We start from the raw sequence: 14,803 nt of genomic DNA on the forward strand, positions 1-14,803 counted from the left end.
CACGACGACTAAGAAATGTCTCATATAAAATCCGGGGAAAATTACTTAAATACATAAATAGAGAAATTAAGAATAATGTATCCAAAAATCAATCAATAGCGGTTATATAAAAATGTGAGAAAACACATCTATTGTTTCACTCTGGCTTCGTCATCATTCAGCGCCCATGCAGCGGGACTGTCGCGGCATTTGAAACGTCTACATTTGTAACTGCATAAAAAAAAGCTATTTTACATAGTATTTCCCATCTTTAGAGTGAACTGCAATGATCGATATGATCGAGAAAGAGGACCCGGTCATAAGCGAGGAGGAGGCGGCACAATACGACCGCCAGATCCGATTGTGGGGGCTAGATGCCCAGAAGAGGTCAGTTAGCTCAGTTAGCTCGCCAGGCTAATCGGTGCAGCGGAAGGTTTGAGTTGTCGCACTCTTGTTGCACCGGTTTTGACCAAAGTCTTTGATTTAACACGTTGTTTTTGGATTTGAGAACAGTTTGGATTTAATAATTATTAGAGTACGCAATATGGGGAGTATTCCTTGAGAATATCGATATTTATGTATAGATCGGGATCTTTGCATTGTCCACACATATGGTTATGCTCTTGGGGAGATAATAACAGCCTGGATTTTATTTGATCAAACTGGAGTTAAGTGAGAAAGCATGGTCGTGGCGAAGTCATTGAGTTTTCCCACAGCGAAAGTGAAACTTGCAAGCAAGTTAACAAACAACTGATTTACTGCTTTAACGTTACCTATTAATATAGTGAATATTCACATTACACTTGATCTTATTGTTGCTTGTAATACTTGTTAATTTAGGTTTACCTGTGTGTTGTTGCTGAACATGTCTCTCGACGTTCATATGAGCATATCTACTGCAAAATTCCTTTTGAATGAGATCTGCAGTATAAGTAAAAGTGGAGTAACTAATTAATTACAAACACAATCAATGCAGCACAAGATCACATTCCAAAGCATGCAGTGACCAGTAATCAGACCACTTTGTATCAGCATGACATGCAGCCTGCATGTGTTTTTGTTTACAGGTTGCGAGGGTCCCGTGTGCTCCTGGCAGGTTTAGGTGGTCTGGGAGCAGAAGTGGCCAAAAACTTAATCCTGGCTGGAGTTAAAGGACTCACTTTGCTGGATCATGAACAGGTTAACATGCTCATACACTAGTGAAGTCTATTTTATTTATGTAGCTCCTCAATAGCACAAATCACACATTTGCTTCATGGGGCTTTACTATCTGTACAGTATACACAGGTGCTCATCTTCACAGCACACTGTTGCCTACAGAGTGGACTTTGGTGTCAGTTTAAATCTAGAAATATTTGTTTTCAGGTATCAACATCTGTGTGATATAATCATTACCTGTAAGAATAATGGAATAGAAAAAGGCCTAATATGGCAATTTCAGTATTTGCAGTACTATGTATGTCCACTAGATGGTGCCTGTGGCAAAGTAATAGTCTTCAATGATTTTTATTACTCAATGAGGAAATACAGCTATTTTGCATTCATTTGATTGTGGTAACATTGTAATAACAGCTTAATTCTAGCTTCATGTCACATTTTCAAGTGAATTCAATTCAAACTATAGCATGTGATTGCCCTCTGTTTTTACAACAGAATTTCCATTGGAGATAAATGTCCACTGGATACACAGTGTAAATTATCTTCAGCTAAATCACATCCAGACAGAGCCTTAATCTGCATGTTGAGTATAAGGGCCTGTACAGAAACTCTACAGGTACAGCACACTCCTCACCCTGCTATGCATTCCCTGTTTGTGTGTCCACCAGGTGTCGGTGGAGTCATGTCGAGCTCAGTTCCTGGTTCCGGTGACGGCTCAGGGTCAGAATCGAGCCCAGGCCTCTCTGGAGAGAGCACAGAACCTCAACCCAATGGTGGAGGTCCACGCTGATTCAGACCGAGTTGAAGACAAACCAGATGACTTCTTTCTGCAATTCGATGCAGTGAGTGGAAATGAAAGTTTATTCAAGACAGACTGAAAGACTGCTGTATTCAAATATGCTAAGTGTCAACAAATAAGTGGGACATTTCAGAGCTAAGACGAATGATTTTACTTAAAAGTATAGCAAATCTGACTTTTCTTGAAATCATATGTTGACACATGTTAAAGGAAGTATGTGAGAAATGTCTGCTAGTGATGTGCGTCTATGCATTCCTGGTTTCTGTCTGTTGCATGTTAATGTGTTTTTCTATGTCGTGTGGAAAACTGTCCAAATGTAGATCACATGATAACCAGTCCAGCTACAGTGTAACTTTGACTGTTTGGAAAGTAGCATTGTTTCCTCTCGGATGCTTCAAAACATCGTGATCATTCAGTCTTGTATCATTCAGTCTGACCACTAGATGTCGCTTGTAGTCCATATCGTGCACCAAAAGCTCTCCTTGTTTTGCCCTGTCAGGCCTCAGGACCAAAACACCTGCATTAAGTTGATTTCTATAAAGTGGTGCTGCAGTAATGGCATCAGCTTAGCTTTACTCTCCAGGGAATAGTGATGGCTTCCTTTTGTTTTGATTTGAATGTCTTTCTTACAACTGGTTTGTGATATAATTAGCCTGTTGATTATACAATGAGGACAGTTGCCTATGTTTGCCTTATATGGTCTTGTAGGGTTTACAGCAGTGTTCAGTGGTTGGAGGATCATACTGACTGTATGTTCACTTGTCGGTAAGAACAGAGCTTGCAGAGCCTTTTGCCTATTTAAAGTATTTTAATTCATATGTCACTGTGCTGAAAAGTCAGACCTCGAAGACAAATGATGAACAAATATGGGCACCTTGCAGCAGCTTAATACAAATATTACTGAATATATTGGATTTTCTGATTACATCACCTGACTCAAGTGAAATTGCAAATTAGCAAAATATTTTTTCTTACAAATCTGATAGTGTGTGAATCCAGGGTGAAGGTTTTGATTTCCTGTAGTAGGAATTTAATTCCCACTTGGTGTACCCATGATAACACACAATGACATAATTGGTAGAATATTATGATTATATTTTTGTTATAAGCCAGTAGATGGGTTTAGACTGAGACTGTATTGATGTTTTAGGTAACACGATGAAAGTTGCTTCAGCATTAAACATTAATTTCCACAGGCAGCCGTACACACACAGGCTGGATCTCAGCTAGGTCACTGCTGAAGGCAAGAATGTATTTGAACATCATCATCAGAAGAATAACAGAGAGATTTTTTCCCCCTCCTTTTGTGTCTGAATTGTCGGCAGTCTTCCTCCCTCCGGGGGTGCTAAGTGAGGGTCAGGAGGAAGGAGGGGGGAGAGTGTTGCAGGAGGAAGATGGAAGCAGGACAGAGTGAAGTGAGGATGGGATGAGCTAGATGTTAGTGGGACAGAGGGAGGGAGGATGAGAGGAGAAGAGAAGGTGGGACAATTTAAAAAGCTTGAGATAAAATAAAAAATGGAAAGGGGGGGTGTCTGTATCTCTCTCCCTCTCTCTGTCTGCTGTAGACCACTCGTCGCTTTTATCTGCTTCCACGGATATATCTGTGTGTGGCTCAGCGGGAAGATGGAAGGTGATTAAAGTGGAGCAGTTGGAGTGTGGTCACAGTTTTCATACGAGTGGCCTAATTACTTAGGGAGGAGTACAATAGAAAAACACACACTGTCCATCTGTGTACTTGCAGATTACAGCTGACTTACTGCTGATACTCTCAGTCACTCTCTTTTCATGTTTACAGAAAAATGTTTTCGTACCCTGCAGTGATTCAGTTTAGTTTCTTGCAAGAAAGAACTGAGAAGTGCCACATAAATAACATCATGAAATATGCAACTTTTCTCCGTTTCTTACACACTCAAAACATGTGAAAACTTTTATCCTTAGTATTCCTCCATAAAATTAAATAACCAACATTTAAATATAAAGTTACAAAAATAATTCATCACAAAAAGAGGTCAATAGTCAAAGGCTCAACTAATCAGACTTCATCAGGGCTTTGTTGGTAGCTGCTGGTAAAATCTGAATCCACTGTTAAATTGTGATTGGTGCATGGAAATACCAGACATCACCATTCTCCACTGGGTCACGATTGAGAATAGCACAAACAAAAAACACAAATACAAAATCGTCTCATGTGAAATAACCAGTATTGTTCTAGCCTGGCCTGCGTAGCTCATAGTAAGATTGTCTTTAATGCTGTTCTTTTTATTCCATCACGTCTTTGTTTTTATGACGCTCTAATCACACACTTGCACTGGTTCGCAAATAATTTCTGGGAAGGAAAAAAGTGGAGGTTAATCGCTGATGTTGCACATCCACCAGGCTGGAAGAGTGGTTCTTCTTTTCTGCCTTTTTAAAATGTTGTTGCACTTTGTATGAAAGATGAAATGGGGACATTTGGTTTTACTTGTCAGATAGAATTGGTTTCAGCCTATATATGTGTTCCAGATGGTGAGCTCCTACGCAACAGTCTGTCATAGGTATGTGAGCAAATGCTATTTGGAAACACTGGTCCTTGACTGGTCCGCCTGCTGCTATGTGAAACAAAGTGATGTCAGAGATACAGCGTTGGTCTTATCAGTGAGCTGAGGGTGTTTTGGGTGTGCTAGACTGGGTCAGCAGGATAAGGTGGACCCAGCCCAGCGGCCAGTTGTTTACAGTCAGACACCAGCCCACCCTGGCTTTACTATGGTACACTGTGTCCCTACGTTGGCTGTGGCTGCTTCAGTAGGTGTGTCTCAATCAGTTTGGCAGCTTACCAGCTACTGTTCAGTTACTGGCTGAAAGTTACTGAAGGATTTGTTTTTTTTAAGGGATAAAATATGTCTGTCTGTCCCTTAGGGATTAAATTCAAGACAACAATATCATTTGATGTTTTCTGTTATTGCAAGCACTTTTATTGTTATGTTAATGGTTAATGGAAATGAGCGAATAACAGCACAAAAACAGAATGGCATAGGTGGTAGAGAAGGAGAAGGTGCCCAACAGACCAAAACAGTGGGAGTTCATTTTCATAATTCATTCTCATTTTGAGATTAAAGGTGCCAAAAGGTGCAGAAAATACAAATCTTACAATAAATATGAAACAGTGCTTGTTGACAGGAAGGGGTGCATACAGCTGCACACACGTACACACGGTGTAGCTGTAAAATATTTTCAGAAACAAAAAAGACGGGATCTTCGTCAAACACAGCACTTGAGTGATTTGGCTCATTTGCCTTCCACTTTTTGTGCATTTTCTCCCTCAGGTATGTCTGACAGGATGCTCCAGAGACCTGATGGTGCGGGTTGACCAGCTCTGTTCTCAGCGCAACATCAAGGTTTTCTGTGGGGATGTCTACGGTTACTATGGTTACATGTTCTGCAACCTCGGACACGAGCACAACTATGTGGAGTAAGTGTGTGCAGCATTTCAAAGTGTGTGTTTAGCTTGAATTTGCCCACGTGGCAGTTGCATGGTCACATGTGGAACTTGCTGTGGGTTAAGTGCCTTGCTCAAGAGCACTGCAGTAGAGCTGGGCGATATTTGGGGGGGAGGATATAATGATGTTCTTGACAGGGTAACATGGCTTCAGCCCCAGTGGATGGGATTAACATTACAATATAAAATATTCACTGTGCTCCTCTGTAATTTAACTCACTGTTCTGTGCGGTATTTTAATCATTGTTAAATTACAGGATATGGTCTCTAATTGACATGGAGCTTTTGCAGGACTAGCCAAAAGAGAATACCATTACCTACCTGTAGCAACACATCTGAATCATTCTTGCTGTCATTGTATTGATTCCCAAATAGACCTATATGTTGTAAATTTACATTTACGTTTACATCTATCAGATTACCAAAATAATTTTTGACGTCTTCCATTTTCACACAAAAGTCAGACTGAGCTGATGTAAAAAATACAACATAAAAATTAAAAGTATAAGGACAGGCAGCTCTTCCCTCGGAAAAAAACTCCAAAACCACTGAGGAGCGCAGGTAACGTTAAAGTAACCCCACCTCCCCTAGAGAAGTAAATCCAGTCTGAATGGAGCATTTGATAAGTGATAATATTTTGGCATTGCATATTAATAGTTGTTATAACGGTCATATAAGTACAGTATATTGTATCAGCAAAAGACTACATTTAAGATGCAGCATATTACCGTAGTACAATAAGTAAATCCCAGAAAGCATCTTATCTCCTATCAATATATCACTCGATCACTCAGCGCTGTACTGCAGTGTTAATATTGCGGACTTTTGCTCTCTGCTCTGATTTCCTCCCCTTCTTTTGGGCACACCCATGCTAACAATGTGTCACATTACATAACTAAATGATGCTTTTGTTGAAGCTTTAGTAAATGCATATGCTTAAATCCACACGCACTATAGATGCGGTGTAAATGGGATTTTTAGCTTGGTGAAAGTTGAATGTGTCATTCCAAACTAATTTCAATCTCTAACTTTGAATTTGAATTATGGTCACTAAACAGTTTCATGCCATTTGACAGGTGGAACTGTAACTGTTTTCGGTTGCATTGTTTTCTACAGTTTTTCTAGCCATCAGGTCCACAGCAACTAGAATGAATGAAACAGGTGCTTGTGTATTTAATGTGCAGTGTGTGAACACGCTGTTCCATAGACGATAAAGATATCAGGCTCACCAAAAAGGTCTGTATCTTCACCGTCTCTTCTTAGGGAGAAACCTAAACTGGTGAAACCGACTGGAAATTCTAACGACGGTCCAGAGGCGAAGAAAGCCAAAGTCGACCCCAACGAGACCATCATGGTTAAAAAGGTAAGGGGACGAAGACCATACTCCAAAAATGTATTTTATTTTATTTTACAGCCAACCTGATAAGGAACTGTCGTATATAAAGATGTTTCTTTGAGCCAAATGGATGGAAATCAACAGCATGGGAGGTGAATCCAATGACCTCCTTTAACTAGAGACTGGAGGTACTCAACTACAAAATGTGAAGATAGGAGTGGAACATATTGAGGGAATTACACAAAATGGAAAAACACGTTTGATCATTTGTGAGGTCTGATTGTTATTTCTTCCCTCACAAGTCCAAAATGAAATGTAGTCTTTCTATTGCTTTCTGGTATTTCTTACAAAATTAACTTGTTTGTAATCTGCCCGACTACTTGTTTTAAAATGTTTGCTCTTTGTTTTAAAATCATTTTTTTGGCATTAATGATCACAAATGCATATAAACACGCATACACATAAAATCCATACAAATCTAAATAAATGACCTGTCCTAGTCAATTGACCGCCAGACATGCTTTGTCTCAAAGATGAGGAAAGAATGAATGAATACACCACTGGTTCACTTCCTATTGACATTTAGTTGTTTTTTTTTCTCCAACCAATCAGACGGCCAGTTTCTGCACTCTGAAGGAGGCTCTGGAGGTCGACTGGACGAGTGAGAAGGCCAAAGCCGGTTTGAAACGAACACCAGTGGACTACTTCCTGCTTCACGGTACTTAAAGCATCATTTCATAAAGCTTCATTTATAAAGTACAAAGGTTTTAGTGGCAACAGGTTCTAAATGTGAAATTAGCTTTTTCTGTGTCTCTGTCATTGTAGATTCAAAACCTTTTAAAATTAACAAAACACCAGGTGTTTAACCTCCTAAGACCTGGCATCCACATGCGTGGACATCACATTTTGGGTTATACCATAATACTTAATTCTGCTTATATGGAAATTCAAAATTGTCCCCATATGCGGAACCACATCATGTCAACAGATGATGCTTAGTTTTTATACTTATCAGGTCCCAATAAGCCCAAATAGCAAAGAGAAATTAAGATAGAGCTTGGGTCTTAGGAGGTTAAGATGCTTTGAGCTCTGGTAACTTCTGATGCGCATTGTTTTATTATTTGTATTTTTAACAATTAATCAAATAAGTGAAAATATAGTCAGTACAGACTGATAGATAACCAAGATAATCAGTAGTTGCAATCTTAGAAAGTGGATTTTCTAGGTTTTAAAAATTGTTTAGTTCTTTAGGGGTGATATTTTTGAATTGACAGCATTATCTTTAATGCTATGCTTAGTTTCTTCTCAATAATTTAACTCTTTTTCAGATTTTGTAAGGAATTCTTATTTGTTGTGAAAATGCATTCAAGTTGTATTATGAGTCATTTTTGTTGTCAAGTTGACAAAACGATCAGTTAAATGAGCGGTAGAGTATACAAGAGGTCTGCTGACATTTCTGTGTAGGAGGCAAGACACAAACAGAATTTCCATACAGAGAATTGATCAAATATAACAAAGAATCCTGAAACGTCTAAAAAAGTATAGAAATTTGAAACCGAAAAAGCGTAGGAACCCTGCAGTGAGACTGAAACACATACCATGACCATGCAAAGTCACTGGTTCTAATGTAGCTGATAAGCTGATAATCGTTGCATGTGTGTGGGAAAATCAGGTCCATAAAGTTTGTTAAATGTCATTCTAGAGTAAAGGGCAAAGTTTGATGGAAAAAAAGAATATTGTTTCACATGAATAATCGCCTGTCAAATGTTAAGGAACCATCAACACAAAGGAACTTTTTGACCCTTTAAGTAAATCTTAAATGTACCTTCCTGTTTTTCAGGTTATTTACGGTGTCTGATGACCTTCCCTTAAGAGTTGTTTTTGTCTGTCCTGTCACCTGGCCCTGTACCATCACCACACACTATGTGCTAGTTTCCATCACAGGCTGTCCATGGCCAGTCATGTGCACTGAGCGTAGAATAGAGAACAGACCGACACCTACCATGACAACAAGCGTGTAAGAACAGGAAATAACCACAAAATGATTTTCTGTGCAAAAATGTAGTAAATAATCAAAATCCAATGAAGCTTTGGCAGGATGCAAAGGTCACAAATACTAAACAATTCAGTTCTGCACGTTTATATCAAAATATCTAAAAATCAGTTAGAATTCATAGTATACCTCACTAATTAGGAATTTCTTTGCAAAAAGTACATCTAACAAAAATGTCGGTGCATCACTACAACAAGATCATTTCATTTTTAATGATTTTTTTTAAATTTAAAATACTACTATAGATAACTGATCCTTTAAGCACTGACCCTGGACCCAGGCAGCAAACTGATATGAGGGTGATTGGAAAGTTATAACATCTGTCTAAGCATTTCATGTTTTTTATGTAAACTTTTAGAACATTTGGTGAACTTTGTCCGTCAGGCAGTGACACTCTGACAGAAAGGTCTGAGGACTTGGAAGGCTGTTGCAGGCTTTAACTCATGAAATCAACACACCACAGTATGTTTCATAGAAGAGGAAATCAGATTTATTGGCATAATGTGCTATTAGCGCATTAACTTCAGCTATGGAAAGTGACATATCAGCCTAGTATTGTGTTGATGGTGGCATTTTTCTCATGTACTCTGACGCCAACAGACAAATACAAATAACAATATATGAATGACTTGATGTGTAAAAAAAACTCAAAGTGTACCTGTTTTTCACAAAATTGCATATCAGCGTCATCGTCGACTAAGATGAGTGAAAAATAACAGATAATGCTTCAAATTATTATATTGATGCATACCCAGAAATTCAAACAATTTTGCCAATATCTTTATTTTTATATTTTTAAGAAAAGAACATTTTTTTTCACCTAAATTCAGTTTCTTGGATTTCATTGTTTCCTCAGATTTTGATTCTCTTCAGGGTGGAAAAGTCTCTGAAACATAATTTAAGATCATAATGTGACACAAATTTTCCTCCGAAAACCAGACGTGTCAGATGGATGAAATTCTCTCAGGGAGGTTAGAAGCTTCCAAGTGTTGAATGAGGCGGGTTTCATTACTGACACACCCGAAGCTGATTTAGTTTAAAATTCTATCAGATGTGAACAACAATTATTTAAAAGTATTAGACAGACATGTCATGTGACAGTGGGTGTCTGGTACAAACAGCTAATTAGCTTCTCTCATAATTTGCAAGTACATTTCTGTTATTTTAGGTTTGTGCCCGCCGTCTCTGAAACCCACCCACCTGCTGTAGCCTCGCACTGACTTCAGTCTGATGTGTTTCAGGCTAATTTCTGAGTGGAAACACCACCTAGTTGTTGTTTTTTTTATTTAGTGAATGTGAGACAGGAGGCAGTGTTATTATTCCTTCGCTGCTTCTATAATTGGAGCTAGCGGTTGTTGTTTTGGGTGACTGATGAGGAAGTGGCTCTTCCTCTGTTACAACTGCTTCCTGTCTCACTAGGAACAGTCGGGTGATCTGAACCGCGGATGGTGTGTGTGTGTGTGTGTGTGTGTGTGTGTGTGTGTGTGTGTGTGTGTGTGTGTGTGTGTGTGTGTGTGTGTGTGTGTGTGTGTGTGTGTGTGTGTGTGTGTGTGTGTGTGTGTGTGTGTGTGTGTGTGTGTGTGTGTGTGTGTGTGTGTGTGTGTAAAAATAAAGATTAAAAGAAGTCCTTCTCAAAAAGCATGTCTTGCTTTGACAGACAGTTAGATATTCTCCTACCAGCTCAGCCAAATAAACATGAACTCTCTCTCTCACTCACTGTACAGATGTTGCCTATTGTATTGTATTTGACCTTCATATGCAGGTTTCGACATAAAGGGCCATCTCGAATATTTCCCCTCCACTTTAATCTGCAAAGACTGTCACTACCACATGTGTAGGTTTACAGATACTATCGTTGTTCCATCCCTGTGCACATTATTATATTCTGTTATGAAATTCAGTTTTGATTTCCTGCCTGGCACAGACCTGAGTGTGATGTCATTTGTGCCAGTCTTTAACTTTCTACTAACAAAGTTTCACTGATAAAGGGCAGAGCTTAGGTGCGAAGAAGATTCATCACCACTACTCGTGTGTGTGTCACGCTGGTGGAAATAGCCGTGGGAGGATTTGACTTCCTCATGTGGTTTAAGTTAATGGACGAACAGGAAATATGGGGGCGAAGTGTTGATGTGTGCGTCTGTGGTGGAGTTGGAGATGTCGGTTGCAGTTTGAAATATTGCTCATGACCAAATAAAGTGCACACTTCTGATTTTAATTTCTCAGTCAGTCCTGAAGCCGACTCTCACACACAGGAAATGCCCTGATATTTCCTTACTGAACATGTGCAGGTGTGTGTGTACGTCTTTGCATGCATGAGTCGGTGTGTGTGCACGCTCTTAATTTGATGTGGGGAAACGTGGGCCTAATCGGATGAAATGGTTGATGGTGCAACCACATACCGATCTTATCCTCAAAGGGAGCAGCAGTCAAGATGAGATGTTGTCTTTCCATAAGATGATAATTCACCGTGGAAGTCACTTGAAAGCGTGATGAAATTATAAATGGCAATAGAGCAATAGATGATATGGAAAATATTGCTTTGGAAAAATGGTTTAAACATGTTTCCAGCCTCTCAACTGTCGTTAATTTCCTTCTGTTTGTTTATCCTGCTCCCTGCTCTCCCTCTGTCTTTGTTTTTTGTCCCCCCCCCCCCCCCCGTCTCCACAGTTCTGTTGAAGTTTCGTACAGACAAAGGCCGCGACCCTGACCCGCAATCCTTTGCAGAAGACCATCAACTCCTGAGACAGATCCGTGATGACGTCCTCGAGGCCTTGGCAGTGAGCAGTGACCTCCTGAATGATGACTTCACGAGGTATAAAGCGGCTTCACTTGTCTCGTGACTTTGATTTTACACAAGTGAGATACTGAGTGGATAATTCACTCAGGTAGGAAATGGAGCCTCATGTACACTTCAAGTGAACAAAGTGCTGAAGGTGTCTTGAAAGCAAGACACTGAAGTTCAATGTTGAAAGCAGGATCCAGATACACCCATAACACCGGTTTGTCCTGTTGGACGTGTCTCACTCTTAATGTGCGGAAAACACTTATATATAATATATGTAAAGGATTTTACTTTGTAACCGCTTTTGCATGAAATATGTGCAGGATGCAGAAATATAGTATATAATGCCATTTAAATTAAGGTAAAAAAAAAAACAGCAACTTCCCAACAACATATTTAGTCCAGTTCCTTTAATTGACAGCTAGATATTTTTTTCACCTGAAAATCACCAAAACAACACTTACTCTGTTATCAGCTGCTTCAACAATAAACAAAAATGTAAAGCTAAGCCAATGGTTAGCTATAAAGTCAGTCTGAAGTGGAAAGTCTGCCTGCGGTGTGCCGCTGGCCTACAGATCTCTTGTCAGCCGTGTACTCATTACTTATGTTTCCTGCTTGAAATTTCACTTTTACTATTGCAGATTTCAGATTTTTATGAAATAATGTATTTCATCTCATTGCAATGCAAGAAAACCTGGATTGCTAGTTTGTTAATAATCATAAGCTGATTAATGCAGACGAGAGTTTAACTACTACATCCACACTGTGGAGGTCGGACAGGAGCAGTACACTAATGTTATTTTTGTGTCTTAACCAATTTCACACTCGTGTTTTGAGACTGAACAACTTCCACATTAACACAGTTGACCTTCATCTGTGGGGGCGACTGCAAACTGATTAACCCAAACATCCGTTCTTCCTCGGTCAGTGAAAAGGCATTTAGTTCAACTCTGCCACTGCAGTAAAAAGTAAGACTGGCAGCACAACACATAAATCAGCTAACAAAATAGCAGGTCTCCAGATGGACATTTTTTACATTAGTGGCACTTTCTTAACTTCACACTTTCTATTTAGTGACAGTGGTACATGTTTCTCTGTCCTGCTTGTTCTCAGCTACTGCTTCTCTGAGATGTCTCCAGTGTGCGCTGTTATGGGAGGAGTTCTGGGACAGGAAGTTGTCAAGGTAAGCATGTAAACATTACTGGAATAACATTTTATCTAGTAAATGTATACGATACAGGAGCATCAAAACTTCAGGAAGTATAGTGAATGTGTTAATGTTATCGACTGATGCATTTGACGTTATTCACTCTGCTGTAGTAAATGATGAAGACGGCCGGTCTGGTGTGTGAGGGAGTCAGTCAGCTGACAGGTGGTCACTCAGCTGGTTTCTGGGTCAGTTTCAGAAAGACGGCAGCGACTCTGCTCTGTGTAGAAGTGATTTTCACTGTGACCACAGTGAAACTCAGTGTGACGCTCTGGCAGCAGCCTCTCAAAAGGGAAAGGATTTATACTGTCCTCCAGCAGAACAACATAATAAACTTATTGACATTGCAACATAAAAAAAACATAATGGGACCATTAGTGGGAGGTACAATGGAGAACATGTGACTGAACAGTTACACTATCACTGTTTGTGTATACACTATTCCCCCAGAAAACAGCTTAGAGCCCGACAGATGTAGGATTTGAGAGTAAAAAAAGATAAAGAAGTAATTATATTGGCAGATATTCCTTTCATACACTGAACATATTAAATATGTTTGTCAGTGATCTCTGAAAATTATTAGTTGTGACAAAGATATATTTATGGTGGCAGGATGTTTTACAGTTGAGCAATAAACTTTATTGTCAAAGATCATAGATGAAGTACAAACAATCCATTTTTAACTGAACATCACTGAAAATGAAATAATTAGATGATGATATGATATCATGATACACACACACACACACACACACACATCCATCTATCCACAGGCTCGGATGTGGTAGCTGAGGTCGTTAGAATCATTAACATTCATCTCACAGATATATACAGTATCATTATTTAATGCACAAAACACACAGATCTAGAGAGAATGGACTGTTTGCTCAGTGCATGACCTGAATAAGAGTTCACTTCTAACACTGAGCAGATTAGAAACCTTTTTTTTCTGAGCTGTGTGCACGGTGACCTCAGGCTGAGGTAAACAGGAGTTCAGGTCAGGGTAAGTGTTCAGAATCAGACCGTATTATATTGGCACAAGGCCAACCTGCCGTCCCAATGATGATGATGGTGATGATGAAACCCACTGCAACTGGCCGGCTGATGTCTCGCCGGGTGAATCTGACTGATTTCACTCACACACAGAAAATTGAACCCATGGACTGAACCACTGACAAGTGTGACAGGTCTGCATGTTCTAATAAAATGTAACACTGGCATTAGAATAATTGTTTCTAGTCGGTATTATATGATTATATTACATGATATTAACTTTGTATTAATATATTTCATAGACTATAACTCCTCAGTGTCATTTATGTCTCTGTCTTTTCCCTTCAGGCTCTCTCCCAAAGAGACGCTCCACATCGCAACTTCTTCTTCTTTGATGGTCGTAAAGGCAACGGCGTGGTCGACTTCTTCGGACCAAACTAAACACGTCACACCTGTGCACGGGACAGTTTTACACTCTGATAACCAGTCCAGCAAACTTCTGTCTTTTCATTAGTTTGTTCCGTCAGATTATTTATATCAGTATTTGCTCCACTAGTCATAAAAGTAATCTGTTGTTCCACTTTTGGCAATTGGTCTCAAGTACACAGTTTTTTTTTTTACATTTCCTAATAAAACATTGTTAGTAAAAGGATTCTGTCTCTGAATTTATTAAACATCACAGTCATGTTGTTTACTGCCTGTATATCTGACATTTGTATTAATAACATTTTAGCTGTAATTATTGTGCTGCATTCATATGCTGCTGGAGAAATCTAAAAATCTGGGACTCTAGATATACAGCTGCATCTGCATCCCATTTTCTTTGAAAATCCAAATCAGAATCATCACTATCAAATCCTGCTCCTTTTCTCTGAGTATAACATCATTAACCTCTTTAACCCCACAGACCCTCGTGTCATGAACATCACTACAAACTAAAGTGCAGATGAGCAGGTTTCAAACCCAAGAACTTCATCTTATATTGTCTGATATGTCAGTGGATTACAAGGAAGTCTGTGTG

At 39.3% G+C, this 14,803-nt stretch overlaps 1 protein-coding gene across 1 annotated transcript; it reads left to right on the forward strand.

Moving 5' to 3' along the window:
• Window positions 1–194: 194 nt before the first annotated feature.
• On the forward strand, window positions 195–14,404 carry sae1 (SUMO1 activating enzyme subunit 1). Its single transcript, XM_070906169.1, has 9 exons — window positions 195–366; window positions 1,047–1,158; window positions 1,806–1,979; window positions 5,239–5,384; window positions 6,675–6,774; window positions 7,360–7,465; window positions 11,468–11,612; window positions 12,696–12,765; window positions 14,131–14,404. The coding sequence occupies exons 1-9, from the start codon at window positions 266–268 to the stop codon at window positions 14,221–14,223; spliced, it is 1,047 nt and encodes a 348-aa protein (XP_070762270.1). The 5' UTR covers window positions 195–265; the 3' UTR covers window positions 14,224–14,404.
• Window positions 14,405–14,803: the final 399 nt, after the last annotated feature.

The sequence above is a fragment of the Enoplosus armatus genome, chromosome 5 (assembly GCF_043641665.1).
Source record: "Enoplosus armatus isolate fEnoArm2 chromosome 5, fEnoArm2.hap1, whole genome shotgun sequence".
NCBI classification, from domain to species: domain Eukaryota; kingdom Metazoa; phylum Chordata; class Actinopteri; order Centrarchiformes; family Enoplosidae; genus Enoplosus; species Enoplosus armatus.

What these genes read in the sequence shown, in the direction of transcription:
- sae1 (XM_070906169.1), top strand. Translation starts at nt 266, where the DNA reads ATGATCGATATGATCGAGAAAGAGGACCCGGTCATAAGCGAGGAGGAG. An exon ending in GGGCTAGATGCCCAGAAGAG is followed by an intron (nt 367 to 1,046) that starts GTCAGTTAGCTC and finishes TTTTGTTTACAG; the next exon opens with GTTGCGAGGGTCCCGTGTGC. An exon ending in CTTTGCTGGATCATGAACAG is followed by an intron (nt 1,159 to 1,805) that starts GTTAACATGCTC and finishes TGTGTCCACCAG; the next exon opens with GTGTCGGTGGAGTCATGTCG.